Consider the following 26,903-nt stretch of genomic DNA (forward strand, 5'->3'; position numbering starts at 1 on the left):
TCTCTCTCTCTCTCTCTCTCTCTCTGTCCTGATCCCCCTCCCTGTCTCTTCTTTCTCCCAGGGCCTTGTGCACACTGGGGCTAAGCTACCCTGGAGGGGAGGGGCCTGTGTTGGGTTAGAGGGGGAGGTATGTGTGTGGGAGGGTGTGATTGGCCACTACCACTGAACTACAGCCTGTGTTCTTTCTCTCCTCTTCCTTTCCATTCCTTTCCTTCATTTCCTTTTCGTCTTCCCCTCTACTTCTTTCTCCCCCTTTCCCTCCCCGTCCTTCTTTCTCTTTCTACTAGAGGTTATATCACACTTGCTAGGCAAGCTCCTCCTATGGAACTGCCCAGCCTTAGGCAAAACCATGTCGGCTTTTTCCGTCTGAGCCCCTTCAGGCTTTTGCTATATAGCACACTCTTTGGCTTCGACAGGGACCTGAACTGTAGGCTGTCCGTCCTGGAAAGCATTCTGAGATTTTTCGTCCTATGTGTTAAATGTTAGATAGTGGAGCAGTGAGGTGGCTCTCAATAGGTAAAAGTGCTTAGCATACAAGCCCGCCCGACGACCTGAGTTCAATTCTTAGAATCCATAAAAGGTGGAAGGAGAGCCTTGGTTCATGCCTACAAATACACACAATATTCTTTTTTTTTTTTTTTTTTGAGACAGGGTCTCATTGTTTAGCCCTGGCTGACCTGAAGACCAGGCTGGCTTTGTTACAGAGATCCACCTGCCTCTGTCTCCCAAGTACCGGCATTAAATATATGCACTACTATGTCTGGCTTATGACGGTTTTTAAAAGTTACACAATGGGAAATTGAGGCTTGGGGTGCAAATGGCAAATGGACTTAGTCTTAGTCATTTATGGAACCAGCGGTCCTGAATCCCTAGTCTGGGCATTAGGTATCCTAAAGAGAATCAAAGTTCCCTGGCTAGACGTCTGGAAAAGGCACTGAAGTGGCCAGAATTCACAGCTGGAATTTACTGTGTACGGCTAACATGTGCTAGATGCTAACTGCGCATGCGCCCTTGAATGCCGTGTTACTCACAGACCCACCCCGTGGCCACTTGGCCTGGGGATCACAGGTGAGAGGGAGCAAAGGGCAGCTGGGTAGGCATGGAACCGGTGGGGTGTGCCAGGCACCTCCTCACTGCTGGTGTTGTCTTGCAGCATTTCCTCAGCCAAGCCCAAGGACTATACCCTGTCCTGAGCTGTAACAGAATGAAAGGCCGGCAATGGCGGTACACTCAGCTGGTAAGACCTCCGCGCAAGCTGGGAAGTCACTTGGGAAGGCATGAGCTCTCTAGCAGGGAGGAGCCTGGGCTAGGGTGGAGGTGTGTGTGTGTGTGTGTGTGTGTGTGTGTGTGTGTGTGTGTCTGTCTGTCTGTCTGTCTGTCTGTCTGTCTGTCTATCTGTGGGTATCTGTATGTGTTTATCCCCTCTGAAGTTCTTCTCATCTGGCTGGGACTTTAAAGAAAGGGCTGACGGAGGACCTGGGGCATCCCCTAGATCCTGAGACCTTCCTTCAAAGGGAATAGACCACTGTTGCTGTCCCTTTGGGGGACTATTCCTTGTTGAGGATCCCTGCAGGTCTGAGCCTGAGTAATGGAGAGGGTTGAGAAGGGCCATATTAGGTATTCCTTCTCAGACAGGCATCCCCTCTTATGATGAGCCTGATGCTACTGTGTACAGGGCTGCTCACACGTGTGAACACACACTCAGACACACCACGGTAGAGTATGGAAGCTCGATGAAATGAATGAGCATGGAGTCCCAGCCGGATCCCTGCCCACTGATACCCACACATATGTATATAACCCCGGCTCGTCCTCAAACGCAGTGACAGCTGACACACCCACCTGCCCACACACATGCCTCTATTTCAAGCAACGCACAACTCATGTGGGCGAGCACACATTCTGTGGAGAGGTAGGTGTGACAGCACTCTTTCCTCACTGACTGAAAGTGAGCCCCAGGGCTTTCCTGTGTGGTACAGAACTCAGCAGCACCTTCTTAGGATACAAGGAGAGAATTCAAAGGCACCAAAAACAGCCGCCTATCCACACGGGCCTCGTCGTAGAGTTCTGGATGATCAGTGTCAGTGACGGGTATTATTGTAGCCACTATTTCCTGCCCTAACACACACAACTCCAACAGAGCTGGACTCCTACCTGCCCTCTGTCCTCTTCCAGGCTTAGAGCTCGGAGCCCTGCTTACCTGGGCTTACCCTGGGGCTAGAGCAAACTAGAAACAGACCATCGTTCTCCTCTGAGTGGCACAGTGCAGGCCTTTGCCCGCCCTGTCCCTTCACTAGCGGTGGCTGGCCGGGAGAAAGCAATTTGGAGGCAGGGACAGAGTGTTGCTGGTGGTGGATGCTTCCCAGCTCCTTTGGGTGAGCTAGGATGGCAGGGGTCTGGGCAGGGGACAAGACAACCCTAGCTTTTGAGCTCGGGATATGGTGACAGCTGGTGCTCCTGTGTCCTTCAATCTGCCAAGCTTCTTTGTATCTTTACAGCCCACAGAGATGGAGGACATACTCTCTGGGGAGGAGGGTGAGGAGAAGGAGGAGGAGGAAGATGAGGAGCCAGCCCCAGCCCCCCAGGACCCTGTGGAGCCTCAGCTGACAGAAGCCAGCCAGGTCCTAGGTGCCCCAGAGATTAAGCAGGTTTGGGCACATTCTATGTAGTAGGATTTGAGCTCTGATGGCCTCTTCCCTATACCAGCCACACCCAGGGGCTCTGTAGTCACAGCCGCAATGTCCCTAGCTAAATGTCATCTTGAATCCATTATGCCTTCTCCCTGGGCTTCCTTGTCCTCTCTAGTCACACTAGTCCCACCCTTCTCACTGGGAAGAATTGGGGAGTCTAGCAAGGGTGGACATGGATCCTGGGAACTAAAGCCAGAGCTGGGGTGGAGCAGACACGTAGCGGGGTGCCAGGAGGGGAATTCTGTTTCTCATCTATTGTCTAAAGACCAAGTGACCAAGGTGAGTTCCCAGAGATCTGCCCTGGGTTGGAATCTAGGCTCTGACATCTATTCTCCATCTCACTGAACCTCGGTTTTCACATCTATAAAATGGGAACAAAAATTAGCTAATGGACAAGGAGTCTCTGGGCAGAGTGAAGGCTGAGTGGTGGGAGGGGAGCAGACAGAGGCAGTCCCTTCACTCAGCTCTAGCTCCGCCTCCAGCTCAGCCTCCACCTGCCCCCGAGAGTCACTGGCCACCCTTGGAATCTGGTCTTCTGCACATCAAGGGATGGCTTCAGTCTGCGGACACTGTACCGACAGATGGAGGGTCACAGTGGGCCTGTACTGCTGCTGTTGAGAGACCAGGATGGACAGGTGAGCTGGGCCCGGGGGCTCCCAGACAAACCAGGGGGTGCTAGCCAGGGAAGGGTCAAGAAAGCAGAGACGACAGACTCCATCACTTGTAAGGTATACAGAGAGTAGCACTGAGACCTGAGACCAGTCGCACGTGAAGCCATCATTGCTCACTTGTGTGTCTGAAGCCACTCCTGTGTGCCAGGTTAAGAGATATGGAGCAGAGCAGGATCGAGTTAGAAATGGTCCAGCACTCTTAGAGTTAATAGTCTAACTTCGTGTGTGTGTGTGTGTGTGTGTGTGTGTGTGTGTGTGTGTGAATGTGTGGCAGTGGCAGGGGTGGGGGGGCCTCAAGCAACTAACCACTAACACCATGCATCACATACACTCTTACGTTTGCAAGCACAAGCCCATGAGTGGGTTGTTTTTATTTATTTATTTATTTATTTATTTATTTTTTAAAGATTTGTTTATTTATTATACTACAGTACACTGTACCTGTCTTCAGACATCCCAGAAGAGGGCATCAGATCTCATTACAGATGGTTGTGAGCCACCATGTGGTTGCTGGGATTTGAACTCAGGACCTTTGGAAGAACAGTCAGTGCTCTTAACCGCTGAGCCATCTCTCCAGCCCTGTTTTGATTTATTTATTTATTTATTTTGGTTTTTCGAGACAGGGTTTCTCTGTATAACCCTGGCTATCCTGGTACTCACTCTGTAGACCAGGCTGGCCTCGAACTCAGAAATCCGCCTGCCTCTGCCTCCCAAGTGCTGGGATTAAAGGCGTGTGCCACCACCGCCCGGCTTTGATTTATTTTGAGACAGGGTCTCACTCACTAAGACACAGCTGGCTCAAAACCCTGTATGTCGCCTATGCTGATCTTGAACTGCAAATCCTCCTGCCTGCCTCTCTCTCCAGTGCTGAGTAGAGGCAGATGTGCCACCTCTGGCTCTTACAGGATGGTTTCAGGCAGGAGATCTATATCTTAGTGATGCATGTGTATTTTGAAAATATCCTCAGCTGGTGTGTGTGTGTGTGTGTTGGATTGTGGGAAATCAGAAGGGACAGCAAAGGCAGTTCCTAAATGCCACAGAGGCACTTCATCGGCTGTGCTTAAAATCTATGTGGTCACTCAAACAATAGAATGTCTGGCGGATTCTCCATGCAGAAGGTGGGTGGGATTGCAAGCTGGTTTTAAATGTTCCTCTGCAGAAGAAAGAACAGAGTTGGAAGAGATCTCAAAGGACTCCAAATAGACAGGAGAATCTGTTTGGGAAGGCTTCTTGCTTGAGAGCCAAGAAACTCACTCAGTTTGTACAGAGCCCCTTCTGTGGTATGAGAAGTTTCTCCTAGCATCAAGCCTAAATCCTGCACCCCAGGACCCCACCCCCATGCAACACTGTGAGGATCCACACCCCAATTCCAGTAGCCATCCCACAGAAGGACGATGGCTCTATCAGTCACACAACTAGCAGGCAGGCGAGAAGCAAGGAGCAAGGCCACAGCTATCTGACGGGTTGCTTTCTCTTCAAAGCAGGATGTGAGGCACATTCTTGAGATAAGCAGGGATAATTGAATACACAATGATACAAATAGATAGTACCAGCATTGCCATTAGTTCTCTTGGGTGTGATACTAGCACTGGGCTTATATAAGAGTAAGCCTCATTCTTAGGAGCTGGTGGATTAGGGGTGAAGGGTCATAGTATCATAGTCAGGTGGGCCTGAGAAATGTAAAGAGAGAAGGCCCAGTATGGGAAGTAGAGTGAACTTCCTGTTAGGTCTAAGGTGGAAGAAATCTGTACTTGTTTTGATCTTTAAATACTACTACTACTACTACTACTACTACTACTACTACTACTACTACTACTATGACTACTACTAATAAGAATAATTTTTTGCGGTTCAACTGGGGTTGAACCAAGGCTCTGTGTGTGCTAGGCAAGCACTCAACCAGCTGAGTTCTAGCCCCCCCACCCACCCCCAGGCCTGGGCTTTTCTGTACATTTGAAGTTGGTGGAGAACGGTGAGAGGGAACAGCTTATGTGCGGGCTATCAGTGTGCAGAAAGTTCTGTGTTCTCGCATTGACCAGGTAGCAGAAGGAGGCAATTCACAAAGCCGCGTATATCACCTTGGGGAGGAAGGGGTGGGGGCTGATGGCTTTTTCCCCTGTAATTTCCAGCTCTTCTAGAAGCATTCCTTGTATGAAATAAGCACATCTGGAGCCAAGGCAATAGTTCTGTCAGTAAAGTGTGTGCCACGCAAGCATCAGGACCCGAGTTCAATTCCCAGCGATCATGAAAAAAGCCAGGTGTGACAGTACATGTCAGTAACCCACAGGGGGCAGACACAGGAGGATCCTGGTCAACCAGTCCCATTGGTCAGCTCCAGGGTTAGTGAGCGCCTATCTCAAAGCATAAGGTGGAAGGGGCTAGAAAGATGGCTCAGTGGTTAAGAGGACCGTCTGCTCTTCCAAAGGTCCTGAGTTCAAATCCCAGCAACCATATGGTGGCTCACAACCACCCATAATGAGATCTGATGCTCTCTTCTGAAGATGGCTACAGTGTACTTACATATAATAAATAAATAAATCTTAAAACAAAACAAAACAAAAAACATAAGGTGGAAAGCAATAGAGGGAGGTTCTCCATATTGGCCTCTAGCTTCCATATGCAAGGGAACACACGTGTGTGCCTGTGTGTGTGTACCTGTGCACACACGAACACGTTCACATTCATACAATACACACAGACACACAAAATATATTTCAGGAAAGGTAGGCCGAACATATTACATGCCTGTAAAAGCTCTCATGGAAGTCAGTTCTGGGTTAGCCTGGGCTACACAGCAGGACCTTGAAGAGACACAGACAGAGGCAGATAGAACAGAGGGCAGCAGGTGGGGGTGGGGGAGTCATGACAACTCAGGGAAGGCAGGAGTGTGGGACAGAGGGTGACCCGGGGACCTTGAAACAGCCCTATCTCCATCTTCGCACCCAACTCTCAGAGCCTGAGCATGGATTTCAAAGCCTGGTGAATGAAGTGGCTGGTGGGCTCCGAGCTCCTTTCTTGCCATTTTCTGTGTTTTCCAGATGTTTGGTGCCTTCTCCTCCTCGGCTCTCCGACTCAGCAAAGGCTTCTACGGTACTGGGGAGACATTCCTCTTCTCCTTCGCCCCTCAGCTAAAGGTGAGCCTCAGCCTTCTGTCATGGAGGAAGGAGATGACAGGTCCCAGCTCTGGGGAGTGCCCATGCTGGGCTGCCTCCTGTCCACTTCTCCACAGGGCAATGGTAGGCACGGCAGTGCCCTCAGCTGTCCATCAAGATCTCCCGAAACCATGAACTCATTAAGTGAGGGAGGCAGGTTACTCTGTATAGGCTGGAAAGGACAAGATGGGTTCAAGTGCGGTAGACCTGAAGTGTGGAAGGGGAGGATGCATACGACAGCATCTTGTAAGGTATGCACATGAAAGCTGAGGAGAAAGAAGGAGTCACACCGCCCCTGTGGGTGAGAAGGGGAGCCCAGAGAACACTAGAGGCTGAAAGAGGCTATCTCTGCCCTGACTGCTTTTTTCAGTGGGGTTCAGCTCTTCCTTGGCCAGGCGTGTACCAAAGCAGCCCGTGTTCTCAGACCAGATCTTGGCAGGCTACATTCACAGCGAATAATGGATGGGAAAGGGGTAGGCGGGACTGGAAACACCAAGTGGACTGCAGAGCCTAGGCTGGGCAGAAGGCCAGCAAAGCCAGAGGGATGGAGGGTGAACAAAGGTGGGGTGGGAGAGGAGGGACCTCCTTGGGGTCAAATTCTCGGAGCAGTGGCAGCAGCTGAGCAATGCATAGGACAACAGGGAGGAGCAGGTAGATGGAGGACTATTCGAAATGAACTGGAGGGGCTCCCTGCTCTCCTCCCTAAGGACAGGTGCTGGATGTGACCATGAAGACAGCAACTAGAAACTGCAAGCGAGGAAGAAAGAGTGGATGGACCCACGGAGTTCACTAGGGATCTGGAAAGGATGGGGGAAGAGTCCTCCATAGGATAAGCGAAAGAGCTCAGTGACAGGCACCAGTGGCTGAGACCTCAGAGGACACAAGCTGCTGAAGAGAGACGGAGGTCCCAAACATCTTCTAGCTATAGATTTTCCACTGTTGGGTTGCTGGCTGACTGCAGCTGCCCAGTGCTACAGGATAGGCAGGGGTCACACAACTTTTATCACACACAGTCACAGCAGTAACTCATGGGCCTGCACTTACCACCTCACAGAAGAGCACATTCAATCATTGCAAAAATCCCACAAGTGTATCCTCGCCTCATCTTACAGAGGAGGGAACTGAGGCGCAAAGAGGTTGGGAATACACCCAACTCAGTCGGTGGTGAAGGGAGATGTGCGAACCAAGCCCGGAGTCTGCACTCAGGCAGGGCACTCTGGAGGCAGAGGACATGGGGGAGAAGGGTGCACATTCAGGAACCACAAAGGCGGACGGATCAGTGTGAGGTAGAACGTGTAATTGCGTAGTGTGCCTTTGAAGATGAGTTGTTCACATTCTGTGAAATGGATGGAAAGCTAGTTGTAGGTGCGCACAGACATCGGTAAATACGCTCTGCCACACAGTCATCTGGTCTCCCACCAAGATGGTCAAAGGGGTGTGGACGGCCTTGCCAACAACAGAATGTACCTAGTCTGTTGCACTGCCTCCATCAGCATCAAGCAACCTTCCCTTATTGGGAGAAAGGCAAAGGAGTCTCTGAAACTGTAGGCTGGTCACCCACACCTTCCTTCCTGCGGCTCACACTGAAAACCCAAAGCTCTAGTATTTTCTTCTTGAACCAACAACGTCTTGTTGGAGCCTCCTGCTGCTCCCTACCACCAGAGCCGGGTGATTTGGTTCTTATCTTTGATGACTGCCCTTGCTTCCTCTGTGGCTCTTCTGGTGATATCCACATACCATGCTCTTCCCCAGCCTCTTTCTAATATTAGTTATTTGTTCTTTCCCTTACTCTGTTCCAGCAATGCTGGCCTAAACTGGAAGGCAAAAATACAGGCCCACCCCTGACCCTGGGCCTCCGCATGTGCCGTTCTGCTCAGCAGCCCTTCCACTGAATCTGTACACACCACCCTCGGGACCACCCTACGTCCCCTGCCCTGACTACCTTGTTTTAAGTGGCTATTCCCTCTAAATCCTTACTGCCTCCGAGTGTCGCTTCTCTTGCTGGCATCTCTAATGTGCCATTTCTTAGTTCTTCATCTGCCTTCTCCCTGCATGTCTACGAGGCAGATGCTTTGATCATTGGGTTGACTGTTCTACCCAATGCCTAACCCTGCCTAGTGCATAAGTGCTTTAAAAATGATTATTACATGAAATCCACTACTTCCAGGGGTCACTGTCACCCTGGCCTGTCATTACAGAATCCCATACTTTGAAAAACTTGACCTTCGCCCGAGTCTTGGCCGGAGTTCTTTATGAATTCCCAGCGCTGCCCACGTAACTGCTACTCCAAGCAACACGTCAAACTTGTCTTAGTTTCTCCTGTAGCAATGTTTATCTTGCTCTTTCAAATCAGAAGGACTCGTCCTTGAAGATAGCAGAGGAAGTTCAGAAATGCTAAAGAATCCGGTCTTCTTGTGCTCACTCTAGCTTTATCTCATCCCCGGCTCTGATGGAAGGGAACAGCAGGAGACTCCAACAAGACGCTGTTGGGTTTTCAGTGTGAGCCGCAGGAAGGAAGGTGTGGGTGACCAGCCTACAGTTTCAGAGACTCCTTTGCCTTTCTCCCAATAAGGGAAGGTTGCTTGATGCTGATGGAGGCAGTACAAAAGACTAGGTACATTCTGTTGTTGGCAAGGCCGTCCACACCCCTTTGACCATCTTGGTGGGAGACCAGATGACTTTGTGGCAGAGCGTATTTACCAGTGTCTATGCGCACCCACAACTAGCTTTCCATCCATTTCACAGAATGTGAACAACACATCTTCAAAGGCACACTATGCAATTACACGTTCTACCTCACACTGATCCATCTGCCTTTGTGGTTCCTGCATGTGCACCCTTCTCCCTGATGTCCTCTGCCTCCAGAGTGCCCTGCCTGAGTGGAGACTCCGGGCTTGGTTCGACATCTAAATGCAACCTGGCCTTTATCTTTCTGTTCTTTGGGGGCTGGGGAGAGGGAGTTGTTCCTAGCAATTGGGACATGTAATTACAGGAAGCAACATACTGCACTTTGGGGTCTTTTAAAAGCAACTCTATTGCCCACTTTCGTTCTTCGTTCTTCACTCTTTTGATTCATGAGTGTGGCAAGGCATCCAGGCAGTTCTGGAATTACACTGTAGTGGGGCAGACAAGGCAAGGCACACCGCTGCATACCCGTCTCAGAGGGGTAGATGCCTAGGGAAATCAAACAGGGGCGCTCCGCAGGCCATAGGATAAGAAGTGACCCTTGAGGATGGGGTGCTATGGACAGAGGGGTCTGAATGTAGGAAGGCCCTAAGGCATGGGCACCCTCAGGTGCTGGTGAAGAGAAAGGTCAGTATGGCTCAGGTGCAGTACGTTAAGGGGAGGAGAGGGCATGGAGAAAAGCAGGGATGGGGCAGGTGCACGCTGGCCGGAGGACTGGATTCTGTCTCCTTCACAGTGGAGGGAATCAGAAGACATACAGTGTGATTTAAAGTTGGTGGGCCATGCAGGTCACTATGGAGAGGGTTGGGGGAAGTATACAGTAGGAGTTAAGATCAGGAGGAGGCTGTGACCCAGACGGAAATTCACAGGGGGTCACGGGGAGTCTTAATGGCCTGTAGGTCATGTGATAGGTTGGTGGAGAGGCAGTTCCATCCCAGCTTCAGGCCTCCTGGCTGTCTCCCTCTTTCTAGCAGGAAGCTAGAAAAAAAGTCTCCCTCTTTGAAAGCAGGAAGCTTCAGAGGTTTGTTTTATTGCTAGCATTTATTTAGCGCTGCTAGGATGCAGGGACTCTGAGGCAGAGGGCATAAGGGGTGAAGTCCAAGGAAATGGAAATCTTAAGGTCTGGCAACCCAGTCTTTCCTGGTAGACATTGGGCCCAGAAGCCTCTGGCCCCTGCACAACACTGCCACCATGTGGCTTGGAGTCAGACTGCAATGACAGCACTCAGGTGACCCCGGTTTTCCTTTTCACTCAGGTCTTTAAGTGGACAGGGCACAACTCTTTTTTTGTGAAAGGAGACCTCGACTCACTGATGATGGGCAGCGGAAGGTGCGTGTCTCTGTCCCCCACATCCTGGGGTGGCCCGCGTCCCTCTCCCAAGGGTGCTGCAGGTGGAATGGGCAAGCTGTGTTCCTCTCAGGCAGACTGCTATGCCCTTTGGCATCAGCACCACAGTCCATCCCAGGATGGCCACACTCAACCAGCCCATCCCCAGTGGGCCACATGCTTCGTGACATCTTAGTGTGAAGTGACTGGGAGCATCCACATGGATGTGGTTAGAGTCATAAGATGGGGAAAACCCAGAGTTCTGAGTCCCATGAGACAAGGCTCGTTAGAAGATCTAGTGGGGCAGTGGTGGTGCACACGCCTTTAATCCCAGCACTTGGGAGGCAGAGGCAGGCAGATTTCTGAGTTCAAGGCCAGCCTGGTCTACAGAGTGAGTTCCAGGACAGCCAGGGCTACACAGAGAAACCCTGTTTCAACAAACAAACAAACAAACGAAAAGATGTGTATCTGGCTAAGAACATAGCCTGTGAGTTTGGGGCAGGAGTAGGAAGGAGTTAGGAAAAAACAAAGGAAGGGTATTCGCTAGTGTGACCCCTACATGGAAGCACATTAAGTTGTACCCTGAAGGTAAAATACAAGCAATTCCTCTATCAGCTCCAGGGAGGGGCAGCAGGACACAGGGGACATTGGCCATTGCTGATTACTGATCCACTTCCTGCTTCTAGCCCAGGTTCTCTTTCTTTTTTTTTTTTTAAGAGATTTATTTATTATTATAATTGAGTACACTGTAGCTGTCTTTGGACCACCAGAAGAGGGCATCGGATTTCACTACGGGTGGTTGTAAGCCACCATGTGGTTGCTGGGATTTGAACTCACGACCTTCGGAAGAGCAGTCAATGCTCTTGCCCACTGAGCCATCTCACCAGCCCCCCAGGTTCTCTTTCAAATGTGAAGATGAGAATGTTCTAAAATGGGGTTGAAGTGATGGCTATACCACAGTATAGTTATGAAAACCAATGGATTGTTTAAGAAATGCCCAGCACGCTATAGAGCACACGAGGCAGCCCCAAATCCTGATAAACTGGAGTGAGGGATGAGAATAGCCACGATGAAGGGAACTGCAGTGGTCATATGATGATGGCAGCCAGTCACAGAGGCCTAGCACATGGCACAACCTTGCCAAGATTCCCTGTGTGTGCGTGTGTGTGTGTGTGTGTGTATGCACACATGCATATGGAGACCAGGTGTCCTCCATGATCCATCTCCACCATATCGTTGAAGCTGGCGAGGCCTTTGGCTAGGCCTCACCCACTGCCCTTGTCCTCCCTGTGCTGGGTCTGCAGAAGCCTGTGACCTGCCTGGCTTTTTATGTTGGTGCTGGGGGCAAGTACTCGTGCACGAGTAGCAGACATTGTCCCTACAGAACAGTCTCCACAGCCCGCATGTTCCCTCTCTCTTCAGTGGCCAGTTTGGGTTGTGGCTGGACGGAGACCTGTACCGTGGCGGAAGCTACCCCTGTGCTACCTTCAACAATGAAGTGCTGGCCCGGCAGGAACAGTTCTGCATCAAAGAGCTGGAAGCCTGGGTTCTGAGCTGATGCCTCCTGGGACGTCTCAAACGGGGCAGCCATTCTGCCTACTCAGGATGGGGAAGAACCCTCATGTGGACTGTGGCTCTCAGCCAGCCTCCTTATGGCTTCGAAACTCAAGAACAAGGGCAGCCACTGTTCTCCAGCAGAGCTGATTATAAGGTGTGAAAGACACTCTGACTGAAGAAGCATACAATTTGTCTTTATGGGATTTGACAATCCCTAGAAGATCAAAAAACAAAACAAAAATCCTACCCCCTATAACATTTTCATACTCTTTCAGTCAAGCCAGGTGCATACATGTTTGCACAAAAAAGTACAAGCATGTGCATGCACGCGCGTGTACACACACACACACACACACACACACACACGCATGCACGCACACACGCGCAGACACATGCTCGCACTTCTCTTTTGTGTTTTAGAGATTACGTTTACTTTAAGAGTTCTGTCGAACCCAGAAGCCTGGGCTCCGCTTCTAAAACCTAATAAAGACAAGCATCATTTACTCCTGCCCTGTTGTCTCTTCTAGAACCCAAAGGGCGACGCTGAAGGCCAGCCACGGGTCAGGTGCTCACACATCTGTTGCCTGATCTCATGGGAGAGACACAGAGCTGCGTTTGAACAATATGTAGATTTGGGCAGAGAGACTGAACCTTTGCAGACAGAACCCCAGGGGCTTGAGAGGAGAGAGCTCGTTTTCAGGCACAAGAATCTTGGAGCTTAGGCCCCATTACCCTTCCCATGCACGGTCTGCCTTCTGCGGGAAAGGAGCCAGCTATGTCCTGCTTTTATTTTGTGAGGAAAACCAAGTACCTGTTCTACCACTGTCCTGCAGACCCCACGCAGGGCTGTGATGCCAAGAAGCATCTATGTGGACTACAGAGATGCGTTCCTTTGCACAGGAACCCGAGCTGGGCACGCAGGGTATGAGGAGATTGATTCAGGAGCGTGCCTCTAGTTTCAGGATAGAAAGACACTCGGGAAAGCTTTATTGCAGCTGTCCCCTTACCCAACTGATGTCACTGTCACTAAACCTGTGGTTCTATTTACAGCAAGCTGACAGTATTCAGTAACTCGAGAGACTAAGCTGTTAAAATCTCCATTTTTAAGGCAGTCTTGTAATTGACACAGGAACTCGCAAGGAAAACAGCTTCAAAGGCATAAAATGGGTCAGAATTGTTTCCCATATACCATGGTATAAAATTAGGACTACAAAATTCCAGAATAAACCATAATGATTAAAAAAAAAAAAAACATAGTCTGGGCTGGAGAGATGGCTCAGCGGTTAAGAGCAATGACTGCTCTTCTGAAGGTCATGAGTTCAAATCCCAGCAACCACATGGTGGCTCACAACCATCTGTAAGGAGATCTCACGTCCTCTTCTGGGGTGTCTGAAGACAGCTACAGTGTACTTACTTATAATAAATAAATAAATAAATAAAACAAAAAAAAACATAGTCTGGCAAAAATAAAATATTCACAGAAAACTATGTACTCCTTTTGTTTTTTTCGAGACAGGGTTTCTCTGTGTAGCCCTGGCTGTCCTGGAACTCACTCTGTAGACCAGGCTGGCCTTGGACTATGCACTTCTAACCTTGACTCTGGGCACACGAAGGGGAGGGGGACCTCTGGCTGTCTCCCGGAGTTACAGAGGCACTGTGGCTACTGGGGGAGAGCTAGCACCTCCCTTGTGCATTTATGACCCCATAGGGGCAGACATACCAAATACTCTTCGAATGGACAGACAGAACGTAGCCACCCAGAGAGAGGCAGCACAGGGCTGCTCACCCGGGAGAACATCATCACTAAGACGATACCTCCAACTCCTGCCTCTGTCCCCGCTGCCCGCATCTCTAGCATTTGTGGTGACTACTGTTGGCTCAAACTGGACTCGGCTCCTGGCAAAGCTGTGCAAAGTGGGGCCAAAGTGGGGGAGGGGGGCAGCGGCTCGGCACTGGTGGGAACAGCAAGCTACACAGGAAACCCAAGACTCACTGCACAGTTGCTAAGCTCACAAAGGCAGTCCAGAATGTTCTGAAACCCAGAAACACACTGCAGCAACGGTGATGCCAGGGGAGAGCAGCCAGAGGGTGGGGTCCGTGGTCAGCTGACCAGTTCAGCTCTGAAGAGGTGGACGAAGGCCTGTCCCCAGGCTGGCAGCGGTGAGTTCCCTGGAGCTGGAGTGGTTGCAGGTGAAAAAAAGCTGATCTTGTCTAGAGTCCCAACAGACTCAGGAGCGGCCTGGTGTGAGGCGCCCTCTGAACCTAGCTCCTCCTAAAGCTGAGGACGGGGTGTGGGTGGGGGTGAGTTGTACCAGGAAGACAGGGATGGAGCCGAGGCCATCGGTAGAGTACTTGCCTCAGGTCCTCTGAGGAAAGAGCTGCTCTTGATGCTCCCCAAGCCTAGCACTTAACAGGGATGGAAGGGGTGGGGTGCTGGGGAGGAGCAGAGTGACAGGCACCTCTCAGGGGGCTAGGATTTTATTTTTTAACCACATGATGCATCACAATTTCCATTTTGAATTCTAGTTTGTATGTACCCTTGTCTCAATTTCTGAATTAGAAACAAAAGACAATCATTTGTCCCAAGAGTTCAGAATAGGTGGAGAGTTATCCTGGGAAAATAGGTTGCTAAGGGAGGTTTCAATTAATGCTAAAACTACACAAGCTAATGCTTTTTACAGTATCTGTCTTAGTCACCGTTCTATGGCTGTCAAGAGACACCTCAACCAAGGCAACACTTATAAAAGAAATCGGCTAACTGGGGGCGTGCTTACAGCTTCAGGCTGGTTTGTTTATTTATTTATTCATTTTGGCTTTTTCGAGACAGGGTTTCCCTGTGTAGCTCTGGCTGTCCTGGAACTCACTCTGTAGACCAGGCTGGCCTCAAACTCAGAAATCCGCCTGCCTCTGCCTCCCAAGTGCTGGGATTAAAGGCCTGCGCCACCACTGCCTGGCTGCTTCAGAAGTTTAGTCCATCATCATGGTGAGGAGCATGGTGCTATGTGGGAGATGATCCACAGGGGTGGGGGGTCGGGGGGGAGCTAGGCGCGTGTGTGGGGGGGAGGGACTGGACCTGGCATAGGCTTTTGAAACCTCAAAGCACATTTCCAGTGACACACTTTCTCCAACCAGGCCACACACCCTGACCCTTGTAATCCTTTCAGACAGTTCCACCAGTTCCCAGGTGACTAAGCACTGAACTAGATGAGCTTATGGGAACCATTTTTATTCAAATCATTACAGGACAGATAGGAAAATTTTGTTAATCTTTTTGTTTTGAATATAAAAATGACCTTCCCCCCACCCCACGGCACAAGCATACATTCAAGGTACTAATGGGCTCTGATTCTATTTCCTAACTTAATTGTGAAGAGGGAAAGAAGTTTTTGAAAAGAACTAACTGTAGACATTCCCTTAAAATTTTAGGCACGTTTTTACTTTGGAAACTTCTTGGATGCACGATGAAGTCTTTTTATTCCATTTCAGAGGTGTTATGAGTGGAGCTATAATGTCACCATCCTATCAGAGAGAGAGAGAGAAACAGAGTCAGGGCACAGAGAAAAGCCAGTCTCCATCACTGTATACAGACTGAGACTGCGTCTCAGGCATACACACCTTTGTCCTGCACATAGATTGCTTCTGAATACACTTACTGTTGAGAAATTCAAAGCTGTATACATTCTGTGATTGGATAAAGCTAGATAAACACCACAGTCCTAAGCAGACAGGTCATCATGGGAAAATGGCTGAGGCGTAGCACACAGCTGCCTAGAACTGCCTGAGTCCACACCCCTGCATGGGGTGCATAGGGAAACAGCTACACTGGAGCTTCTCTGTTCCCTAGTCTCCTCTAAAACAAATGACCCAGGTCTGCAAATGGGGGAGAACACAGAGGGGGAGAAAGGGAAGACAGGGACAAATGACACCTGGGACATTGGGACTGTGACTTACTGAATCTGAACCTTTCTCTTTAAATAAACCTCTTATTAACTTTGGCCCCATCAACACAGGCTCCAGCCAAACACACCCTTCCACCCAAGGGGGAGGCTGCCTCAGACTCACTCAGTGACCTGAGTAGAGGAAGCATGAGCAGCAAGGCTGCCTGACTGTGCCCACCTCCTGAGACAAGGCTGGACCGCCCTTCCCAATTGCCTCAGGTACTCAGCACCTCTTAAACACTCAAACACAGCCCTCTCTTCTCCTTCCTAGCCCTTGTGTGGAGTGGAGATGAAGAGGACAGTGCAGCCTGAGTACTTCCCTCCTATCTCCTCTGGCATGGGGTTCAGGGGGCGTTACCACTGTACAGTTGCAGCTGCTGGAAGATGTCATAGCCCCTGGACTCCCATCTGCTCCCTCAGCCTGTCCTAGAAGGCAATAAGATCACCCCGGCACTGTCTCACTGTCCCATTTGTTCTTTCAGTTACTTTGGTAATGTCCGATATTAAGTGCCTTCCGCTGAGCGCACCGGATCTGACTGGACAGAGCTCCTGTGAGCTGCTGCTCATCTCGAAGGCAGCCCCATGTGTAAAACGCTTACATCACACCTTCGGACTTCAGCTCCAGCAAATGTTAAGAACACAAACTGAAAGATTTCATTTGCTCCAGTTCAATGGCTTCAGGCTGCCCCTTGCGCACTGGATGGCAGGGAACATTCACCACTTGCTGCTGCTCCTGAAAGGGCTCAAGTTCTCTGTTAGCTTTTCGGCTCTCTCGGTGCTGCTTCTGTCTCAACACCTCCCTGGCGGCCCTGCTTCCAGCCCTGTAGACAGCTGCTGAACTTCTCCTTTAGGGGTTGACTTGTAAGCGTTCCCCGACACAGGCTTTTCGCATCTAACCAAGTCTGGCTAGATCTCCTTTGCACCCCGAAGCACTTACCATACTACAAAATTGCTTTTTACTTGTGTGTCTGTGGCATACACCTGGAGTGAGAGGCACGCACTAAGGAACTATGTCTCTCTTAGGTACTGGCTTCCTCAAGGTTCCTAACACAAGGCCTGACAAGAAATATACCAAGGTCTAAGGCACTTACCACATACACATTCTATTTCTGTTTTCCTTTAAAAAAAAAAAAAGTGTGTGTATGTTGTGTGTGTCTAAGGTATGTATGTGTGTGTTATGTGTGTTATATATTCTGTATATAGATATGTGGTATATATGCGGTATATGTGTGATGTGTATGTGTAATGTGTGTATGCTGAGTGTGATATATGTGTATTGTGTCTGTATGTATATGTGCGGTGTGTGTGTGGTGTATATGTGTGCATGTGTATATATGTGTATTGTGTGTGTGCAGGTAATCTTGACTGTGTGGGCACATGTGGAAGCCAGTGCCTTCTTCAATCACTCCTCCATCTCTTTTAGAATTTTCCCCCTACATTTCTTATTTTATGTGTATGGTACCCACGGAGGCCAGAAGAGGGCATCAGATCCTCTGGGACTGGAGTTACAGCTGGTTGTGAGCCGCATGTGGTTGCTGGGTGCTGGGAATTGAACCAGGGTCCTCTGGAAGAGTAGCCACTAGCTACAATTTAAATGAGAACTTCTCAGTGGATAAGAAGGATCACGTTTGGGCTTCCCTTAAAGATTGAAAAGTAGACCAGGCACCTCTGGCTGCGTACCTACCCTTCCATGCTTGGGGAGTGAAGCAGGGGGATCAGGAACTCAAGGCAAGCCCTGCCTTCACAGGAAAGCAGAGACCGACCTGAGCTACACAGGACCCTGCTCACCCCAACTCCAGATTTCTCTCTCTCTCTCCCTCCCTCTCTCTCTCTCTTTCCTTCTTCCTTCCTTTCTCTCTCTTTCTTTCTCTCTTCTTTCTTTCTTTCTTTCTTTCTTTCTTTCTTTCTTTCTTTCTTTCTTTCCTTCTTCCTTTATGTGCGAGGATGAGTAAGCGTCCCACCTGTGGCTTGGTGAAGTCCCTGAGGGCACACCACTGATTGAAGTGCTGCAGTGCAGCGTACAGGCTCTTCCTGTCTTTCTTCTTATAGTACACTCGAATGAGCTGCTCTGCAAATTTCTCTGGCAGCAGTTGTGATACCTTTTATACAAAAAGAAAAGGTTTGTTGTAGCTTTGAGGTCACTCTGTCAAGAACTAACAAGCTGCCTCCCAGGTTCTGAGGAACTATTTTTTATTTTTTATTTTATTTTTTATTTTTTGGTTTTTCGAAACAGGGTTTCTCTGTGTAGACTTGGCTGTCCTGGAACTCACTCTGTAGATCAGGCTGGCCTCGAACTCAGAAATCTGCTTGTCTCTGCCTCCTAAGTGCTGGGATTAAAGGCGTGTGCCACCACTGCCCGGCCTGAGGAACCATTTTTAATGTTGAGTTAAAAGCACTGCACTGCTTTCCTATTTTATCCCAATTATAATCCAAAGGAGAAAATATTTATTTACTGCAAAATGCCTCAGAATTCTATATTAATTACTAAAAGACTGAAAGATTTACAGGACATAAATTGTATTCGTACCACAGACTCTCACCTAAGCTCCACAGACAGCACGTTTAACTGGTGTAACTGCAGTCCTGCCCGCTAGAGTCTGTAACTGAAGCTTCAGACCAAGCTCTGCACTTTAAATGATATTCAGCAAACAGGAGACACTGGAAATTGGCTGTTATTAGACCTCTTTTTTTTGCGATAAAGTCTCATGATTATAGCCTGGACTTACCTTGAACTCAGGATCCCATGTTCTAGGTGTATCTAGCAAAATATACCTTATTTAAAAATTAAAAAATAGCTGGGCAGTGGTGACACATGCCTTTAATCCCAGCACTTGGGAGGCAGAGGCAGGCAGATTTCTGAATTTGAGGCCAGCCTGGTCTACAGAGTGAGTTCCAGGATAGCCAGGGCTACACAGAGAAATCCTGTCTTGAAAAAAAAAAATTAAACAATATTGTTATTATTATTATTATTATGTTTTTTATTTCTTTTTTCTTTTGGTGGATCAGAGATTGAACCCAAGGCCTCAGTATATGCTAGGTGAATATTCCTCACAATTGATCTCCATTCCTAGCTCTCCCCCCCCTTCCCCTCCTATTTTGAGAGGTCATATTAGGTTGCCCAGGCTGGCCCTGAACTCATTTCATAGAACTGGGAGACTTTGAACCTGTGATCCTGGAGCTTTGGGCTCCTGGTATCAAGGCCCATACCACTATATCCAGATACATATGTATCTATGTATGTCTATTTCTTTATATATAGATTTTCTGGCTGGCCTCGAACTCAAAGATGCACATGCTTTGGCCTCTAAAGTGCTAGGATTAAAGGCATGTGCCACCATTGCCTGGTTAGATTTTCTTTTTTTCTTTTCTTTCTTTTTTCTTTCTTTTTTTTTTTTTTTTTTTTTTTTTTTTTTTTTTTTTTTTGGTTTTTCAAGATAGGTTTTCTCTGTATAGCTCTGGCTGTCCTGGAACTCACTCTGTAGACCAGGCTGGCCTCGAACTCAGAAATCTGCTTGCCTCTGTTCCCAAGTGTTGGGATTAAAGGTGTGCGCCACCACTGCTCGGCTCTTTGCTTTTTTCAATAGTACACACTGACTTTACAACCTGATTAGCATGTAGAACATAAAGTGACCTTAAGGCTTGCCAGCCATGCATCTCTAGAGCAGATTTCTCTTACATGGCTGTTACCTGATCTTTAGTGATTGTGACCGCTTGCCTGCTGTTGCTCTTACAATAGAAGTAAACATAATCAATTGGATTCTTGTCTTCCATCCCGTAATCCATAGTGATAACCTTAATTAAAACAACAGACAAGTAAGAATCACATAATGACACGAGACATGAGAAATGAGTCCTTCTGGGAGCTCAGAAGTAGGGATATTGAATGTCATCACACATGGGATAAAAGTAACTCTGGCACATGACTTTGGTGATTTGGTTTAGGAACTTGGGTGGAGGAGAAGTATCTATGAGCATAAAACTAAGTAGGGTATAAAGGCATTATCTACCCTGATACACAGTAGACAACTTCTATGTACACATGGGCATGTGCAAGAGGAGGCCAGGGGTCAGCTTTGGCTAGCACTCTTCAGGTGCCATGCACGTCATTTTTCTGAGACAGGCTCTCTCACTGGCTTGGAGCTCATCAAGTCACTTGGGCTAGAGGCCCAGGGAGCCTCAGGGGTCCTCTTGTCTTTGCATCCCTAGTCCTGGCCTGAAAAGTATGTATTGCCATGCTGTGTGTGTGTGTGTGTGTGTGTGTGTGTGTGTGTGTGTGTGTGTGTGTTAAAGCGGATTCTGCAGATAGAACTCAGGTCCTCACGCTAACATGGCTAGTGGAAATCTGTGGCACACCTTCCTGGGACAGTGACTTTATAAGCGAGCAGGAATGAACCAGGTAAGAAAGAAAGGATTTCCAGGCAATAAAAGGTGCTCTGAAGCATAGATCTGAAACTGCCTGATGGTCTTGCCATACTGAAATCACTGACAATCTTGGAGAGAATTCTGCTTTCAGAGAGAGAGAGAGAGAGAAGAGAGAGAGAGAGAAAGAGAGAGAGAGAGAGAGAGAGAGAGAGAGAGAGAGAGAGACAGAGAGAGACAGAGACAGAGAGACAGAGAGACAGAGAGACAGAACATGTGTAAGTGTGTGTGTGTACGTGTACATGAGAACATCTGTTGGGGATTCAACTCAGGGCCTAGACCCAGCCTCAGATTCTGGGCCATTTTAAATTTCAGGTTTCAAATTTTAGATAAGGGGTACTTAACCTAGACCCGGAGAAAAATCTAAGAATTCAGAAGGTATTTTCTTGAGTTTGCCCCTGAAGGAGAGAAAAGGGCAGCAAGATGAATGTAGTGTGATTTTTTTTTTCAGATGGAAGACTGTCTAACATCTAATGGGAAAGTCTATAGGAGGAAGGACAGAATTGGCCATGTTGGGCTTACAGAAAACATGAATGCAGAATTGGCTCCTCAGCTGCAATGCCAAGCAGGGTGGGCACTAGCCACATACTTTGACTAGGCTGGCCTTGAACTCAAAGAGATCCGCCTATCTCTGACTCCCAAGTGCTGGAATTAAAGGCGTTCACCCTCCTGCCCACCCACCTCTCTAAAGGGAAGGCATTGTTTTAAAACACAAATTTTCACTTAGCCTATTTTCAGGCACACTACTTACATCAACTATGAAATCTTCAGCCTTCAGTTCAACATCTGGGGCTTTTTCAGGTTTGGCGTTAGCAACGCCTTGGGAAAGCTGTTCATATTCATCCTAGAAGCGATAAGACCCCCACTTAGGATCCAGTTTGTCATTAAACACTTGTACCACAGTTAATGTTACTTCTCTTCTCCAACAAGAAAAATACAGATACCCCAACAAGCTAGCTCCAAAACAAACAGGGCACGCGTCATTAAAAATAAACAAACAGAACCAACTGTCAGATTTTGGAAAGAGTGTGGCACTTATCTATTTATAGCTACCTCCTGCTGCCTTTACAGAGACTAGGATTGCAAGCAGCCCCTGTGACCTCCCCCCAGCATCTCCCCAGTAATCTGTTTATAGTAGCCAGCTCATCTTTCCCAGTCCTTCTGTATTTCTGGCCACATATAATACAATGACATGCAAAATCTAAGGAGCTGACTGTCACGACAGTGGCACAGTTCTTGAGTTGTACTTTTAGTGCTTAAGTTTTTGGAGAGTCAAAAGTTAAAGGTCCAGGCAGTGGTGGTGCACACCTCTAATCCCAGCACTTGGGAGGCAGAGGCAGGCAGATTTCTGAGTTCGAGGCCAGCCTAGTCTACAGAGTGAGTTCCAGGACAGCCAGGGCTACACAGAGAAACCCTGTCTCAAAAAACCAAAAGTTATAGGTCAATTTTTGACTGCACGGTGTCAAGTACCCCTAGCCAGCATTGCTCAAGGGTCAACAATAAAAAAAAAATGCCTTCTCAGAGTCTTAGTGAAGTTTGCACGGGTCTTATTTTGAGGGATTTCTGCCTTAGATATCTATTTTCCAGTGACTGGATCTATCTAAAATTTGAGGCGCTTATTGAATTTGAGCGTGCATATTTATAGTTGCCTAGACCTGCCTTTGGGTCCTACTTGACTCCTTTCATGAACAATTTATTGACTGTTGCTCAGCCTCAGTTTCTCATCTGATAAATGGGCCTAAAAAATACTGAGAAGATCAAATGAGAATAAACAGGAGACATGGTTGCCGAGATAGACTAATGGCTTGTTCTTAAGGGCAGAGGCTTGATCGACCCTCCACTAACAGCAGGGTAGCTGGTGACTCAACTTACCTTCCTAATCTTCTCACCCTTCGGCTGGGTCTCACCCAAATACTTGTATAGATTGCGGCATTCAATGTTCCTTAAAATACTTTGGGCCTCAGACAACCGTGGGTCCGCAGAGTATAAAATCTGGAGAAGAATGTTATCTGCCAATGTGATGAAATTTCATTCACGTTAAAACGATGGTCGGATTTAAAGATACTCCACTGTCGTCCTGAGACGTCTTAACAAGGAAGGAAAATTATGATGGTCTGAGTAAGAGAAGATGGCAGCAAGAGAGGGAGAAAGGCCAGTGCAGAAGTGGGAGACGTGAACTAAGAACAACTGGAACCAACGGATCAAGCTGGAGCAGGCAGCGCACAGAGCCTAACTTATAACTGTGGACATTCAATTTCGTAAATGAGACAAGGGCTTGCTACCGTGTCTCCGGTCTACTTAAAATCGCCCACTGTTTGCGGAAGGATGTACGTGGGAAAAACTTCCATGCTCTGACAGTTGACGCTAAGTGACCAGTACATGCAAGTTTGTAAACTGATTTAATTAACGGTTCTTTTTTTAAGTTTTAAAATATTTTATTCTATGATCATAATAGAAGGGGAAAAAAAACCTCTCTCCTTTCGATTTTCTTTAAAACTTTTCTAATTAAAATAGCCTTCAACCGAGTTCATTATCGTCATTTTCCCACACAAGCGCTTTATGTGTATACAGTTTTCTTGCTTTTGTGTTTCTCTTTTGTCTCATTCTTAGGGAAGCTTGAACTCACAAAGCAAAGAAATCACAACTCAATTAATATGAATACAAACTACACGCCAAGATTGGGCAGATCTACCACTATGCTATTATATTCCCCAGCTATGAGATCCCTTCTAACTTGCGGTTTCTCCAGGCCACGTGCTTCTGCTTCATTGTCCCTCCTCCTCCTCCTCCTCCTCCTCCTCCTCCTCCTCCTCTGTTGTCCTCTCTCCCCTCCTCCCTCCCTTCTCCCCCAAACTTTTCAGCTCCACCTTCCCTCCTGCAGCCCAATCACAGGCTCTAGCCTTTATTTTACAAGTTAAGGCGGGGAGAAGGATCACAGAGAAGTCTCCTGTGTAAGTGACTCACTCCTACTCCACCCCTACTGGGAAAGTGGAATTAGCATCAAAATACAAGACCAGGGCTGTCCACCACAGTGTAAACCACCGCAGCAGGCTGTGTGCATACGATTTTTTTTTTTTAATGAAACATTTGAACACTGCAGTATGTATGTCTCAAGAACAGGTACATTTACTTTTTCAAACATAAATAAATGGACCAGGATATTTAACAGTGATATGTTAAAAATTGTTAACATGTCTTAATAATGTAACTTAGGTTTTTCACTATTAGTAACAGTGAAACCGAGCAAATATGTAGATAAACTAATGGTCACATGCTTTTAGTCTTTTAAAATCTAGAGCTAGACCAATTCCTTGCACATTCCGGGATGCTGACCTTTAGGACAGATCATGGAGCCACTATGCATGCACTGCTGAATCTGATCAGATGATTAAGGTGGTAGCCCTCAGACTTTGCGGGAAATGTGGTGCTGTGGACTGGACCCGGGCCTCCTCTAGCACTCCTATCCACCCTCAGCCCTTGACTATCGACCTGCCGGGTTTGAGACCCTGGCGCCCTAACAGCCTTTCAGCCTTTGACTTAGTTAGTGCTCAGTGCTGACAAGGTTGGTTTCTTTTTTTTTTTTTAATTTAGTTTTAAATTTTTAGCATTAATGTGTCAAATATACAGGAGGTACTGTAACACCTACATAAAGAATTGCTATTTTGCCTGGCGGTGGTGGCGCACACCTCTAATCCCAGCACTTGGGAGGCACAGGCAGGCGGATTTCTGAGTTCGAGGCCAGCCTGGTCTACAGAGTGAGTTCCAGGACAGCCAGGGCTATACGGAGAAACCCTGTCTCGAAAAAACAAAAAAACACAAACAAACAAAAAAGAATTGCTGTTTTGTGGTTAAGAGCACTGACTGCCCTTCCAGAGGTCCTGAGATCAATTTCCAGCAACCACATAGTAGCTCACAACCATATGTAATGGGATTTGATACCCTCTTCTGGTGTGTCTGAGGACAGTGACAGTATACTCACTTACATAAAATAAATCTTCTAAAAAAAAGTTCAAAAAATATATATAAAAAAGAATTGCTGTTTTATAATTTCACATATATATGTATTCCCTCCCTATATCTTCTCTACCGCCCAAGGGCAGCGAACATCACAGCCAACACAGACCACACACGTGTCTTCACAGACCACACACGTGTCTTGAGTGCTTACCCGTCAGCTTAGTGAAGGCTTCCATGTCTTCGATGGCTGTGGAAATATGGAACTTCTTCCCGGCACTCCCTGTAATCTCCACGTAGGGGTCTGCTTTGAGGAGAGCTTCTGTAATCCTAAAATCATTTTGTAAAAACACAGAAGGAAATTTTGAAGATTTGCTTTGTATCTTGCACAAAAAGATCCTTCTGGTTTAAGAAAACAAGTAAGGTACAATTGATGTTTGAAAGACAACTATGTATGACTGAATTACATGCCTACTGTGTTCTAGGCACTATGGCAGGGGTTTAGAGGCCTTGAGTTGCATCCCTACTATGTTCCAAGCACTATGGCAGGGATTTAGAGGCCTTGAGTTGCACGCCTACTGTGTTCCAGTCAGGACAGCGGAGCTTTAGCAGCCTTTCTCTTATTTAGTTTTTCCAATAATAAGTATACTCAGCCCCAATTTTATAGGTGCAGAAATAACATGGTTTTCCCTAAAACATGTTCAGAAGAAGTATATTAAACTTTGAACCAAAGGCTCTCTCTGACTCTGAACTGAAAACAAAATTACTTAAGCTCTTTTCTCCTCTTGAGACAAGGTCTCAGGCTAGCTTTAAAGTTGCTACACACATAAAATGACCTCAAACTCTAACTCTCTCTCTCTCAAGTGCTGGCATCGCAGACATGTGCTACCACATTCATCTTTACATTCCCCCCCCCTTTTTTTTAACAGGGTTTTTTCCTGGCTATCCTAGAACTCACTTTGTAGACCAGGCTGGCCTTGAACTCACACATATCTGCCTCCCTCTGCCTCAAGATGCTGAGACCAAAGGTGTGTGACACCATGCCTGGCTTATGCTAAGCTTCTTTATTTTTTAAAAATTTTTAATTTTTATTAGATATTTTCTTTATTTATATTTCAAATGTTCTCCTCTTTCCTGGTTTCCCCTCCCCCTGCTTTCCAACTCATCCTCTTCCGCTTCCTGGACCTGGCATTCCACTACACTGGGGCATAGAGCCTTCACAGGGCCAAGGGCCTCTCCTCCCACTGATGACCGACTAGGCCATCTTCTGCTACATATGCAGCTGGAGCCATTAGTCCCACCATCACTGGTTGGTGGTTTGGTCCCTGGGAGCTCTAGGGGTACTGGTCAGTTCATATTGTTGTTCGTCCTAAGGGGCTGCACAACCTTCCAGCTCCTTGGGTCTTTTCTCTAGCTCCTTCATTAGGGACCCTGTGCTCAGTCCAATGGATGGCTGTGAGCATTCACTTCTGTATTTGTCATGCACTGGCAGAGCCTCTCAGGAGACAACTATATCAGGCTCCTGTCATCCAGCACTTGTTGGCATCCACAATAGTGTCTGGGTTTGGAGATTGTATATGAGAAGGATCCCCAGGTGGGGCAGGCTCTGGATTGTTCTTCCTTCAGTCTCAGCTACAGCTAGGCTTCTTTTAAGTAAAACTTTTTCTATTATACAGCTTGCATTGGGGATGCTAACGTGGCAAAGCACCATGCAGACTTTTATAGAGAGGTAACACTGACATTCTTACATTATGTCGATGAGGTTACCGATTTTGTGTTGATAAGCTCTGCGATGTAAGCAGTTGCGTGTGTGGAACATGTCGTACAGATTTCCAACCTCCTGTAAGGAAACAGAAATGGGATTGCGGGGTCACATTGCGTCTACCTTTGTTTGGGACAGGATCTCCCAGACATCCTAGAACTCACAGACATCCACCTGCCTCTGTCTCCTGAGTGCTGGGATTAAAGGGCCAGCAAACAGAAAGACTTTCCTATAGCATAATTCCATACCGCTTCTTAAGTTATGTGAGTATCGCCGGGCAGTAGTGGCGCACACCTTTAATCCCAGCACTTGGGAGGCAGAGGCAGGCGGATTTCTGAGTTCGAGGCCAGCCTGGTCTACAGAGTGAGTTCCAGGACAGCCAAGGCTACACAGAAAAACCCTGTCTCGAAAAAAACAAACAAAACAAAAAAACAACAGAAAAAGTTATGTGAGTATCATCCAGTAAGGACCTAACAGGATTGAAATTCTAGTTTTGTTAATTATTTAACTCAACCCTTCTACATACCTCACTGTGCTCACCTGTTAAAGTATGGTTTGCCCCACTAAACCTCACATCTAGGCCAGGCAGTGGTGGTGCACGTCTTTAATCTCAGCACTTGGGAGGCAGAGGCAGGCGAATTTCTGAGTTTGAGGCCAGCCTGGTCTTACAGAGTGAGTTCCAGGACAGCCAGGGCTACACAAAGAAACCCTGTCTCGAAAACAAACAAACAAACAAACAAACAAATTCA

The 26,903-nt window shown here is 47.6% G+C and overlaps 2 protein-coding genes across 5 annotated transcripts in view; one reads left to right on the forward strand and one right to left on the reverse strand.

The window, feature by feature from the left end:
• Tldc2 (TBC/LysM-associated domain containing 2) overlaps positions 1-12,716 on the forward strand; it is a 16,272-nt gene extending 3,556 nt beyond the window's left edge. The window contains exons 1-8 of one of the 3 annotated variants that reach the window (XR_004119280.1): positions 916-1,068; positions 1,154-1,237; positions 2,499-2,648; positions 3,173-3,325; positions 6,400-6,495; positions 10,454-10,527; positions 11,947-12,235; positions 12,609-12,716. Coding sequence is in view for 2 of the 3 variants with exons in the window: in XM_031373732.1 (XP_031229592.1) it covers positions 991-1,068; positions 1,154-1,237; positions 2,499-2,648; positions 3,173-3,325; positions 6,400-6,495; positions 10,454-10,527; positions 11,947-12,082 (771 nt within the window). In the remaining variant the exon portion in view is untranslated. Of the gene's footprint in view, positions 1-915; positions 1,069-1,153; positions 1,238-2,498; positions 2,649-3,172; positions 3,326-6,399; positions 6,496-10,453; positions 10,528-11,946 lie in introns of those variants that run through there. The other 2 variants (XM_031373732.1, XM_031373733.1) reach the window with 2 other exon arrangements.
• Positions 12,717-15,288: 2,572 nt separating this feature from the next.
• Samhd1 (SAM and HD domain containing deoxynucleoside triphosphate triphosphohydrolase 1) overlaps positions 15,289-26,903 on the reverse strand; it is a 42,896-nt gene continuing 31,281 nt past the window's right edge. Inside the window, exons 10-17 of one of the 2 annotated variants that reach the window (XM_031372538.1) lie at positions 26,141-26,232; positions 24,607-24,722; positions 22,311-22,447; positions 21,190-21,282; positions 19,707-19,811; positions 17,981-18,118; positions 17,486-17,602; positions 15,289-15,600 (exon numbers count right to left, since the gene is read on the reverse strand). In XM_031372538.1, the coding sequence (XP_031228398.1) occupies positions 17,525-17,602; positions 17,981-18,118; positions 19,707-19,811; positions 21,190-21,282; positions 22,311-22,447; positions 24,607-24,722; positions 26,141-26,232 (759 nt within the window). In that variant the 3' untranslated portion in view covers positions 15,289-15,600; positions 17,486-17,524. The remainder of the gene's footprint in view (positions 15,601-17,485; positions 17,603-17,980; positions 18,119-19,706; positions 19,812-21,189; positions 21,283-22,310; positions 22,448-24,606; positions 24,723-26,140; positions 26,233-26,903) is intronic. The other variant, XM_031372537.1, reaches the window with a different exon arrangement.

The sequence above is a fragment of the Mastomys coucha genome, unplaced genomic scaffold (genome assembly GCF_008632895.1).
Source record: "Mastomys coucha isolate ucsf_1 unplaced genomic scaffold, UCSF_Mcou_1 pScaffold15, whole genome shotgun sequence".
NCBI classification, from domain to species: Eukaryota; Metazoa; Chordata; class Mammalia; order Rodentia; family Muridae; genus Mastomys; species Mastomys coucha.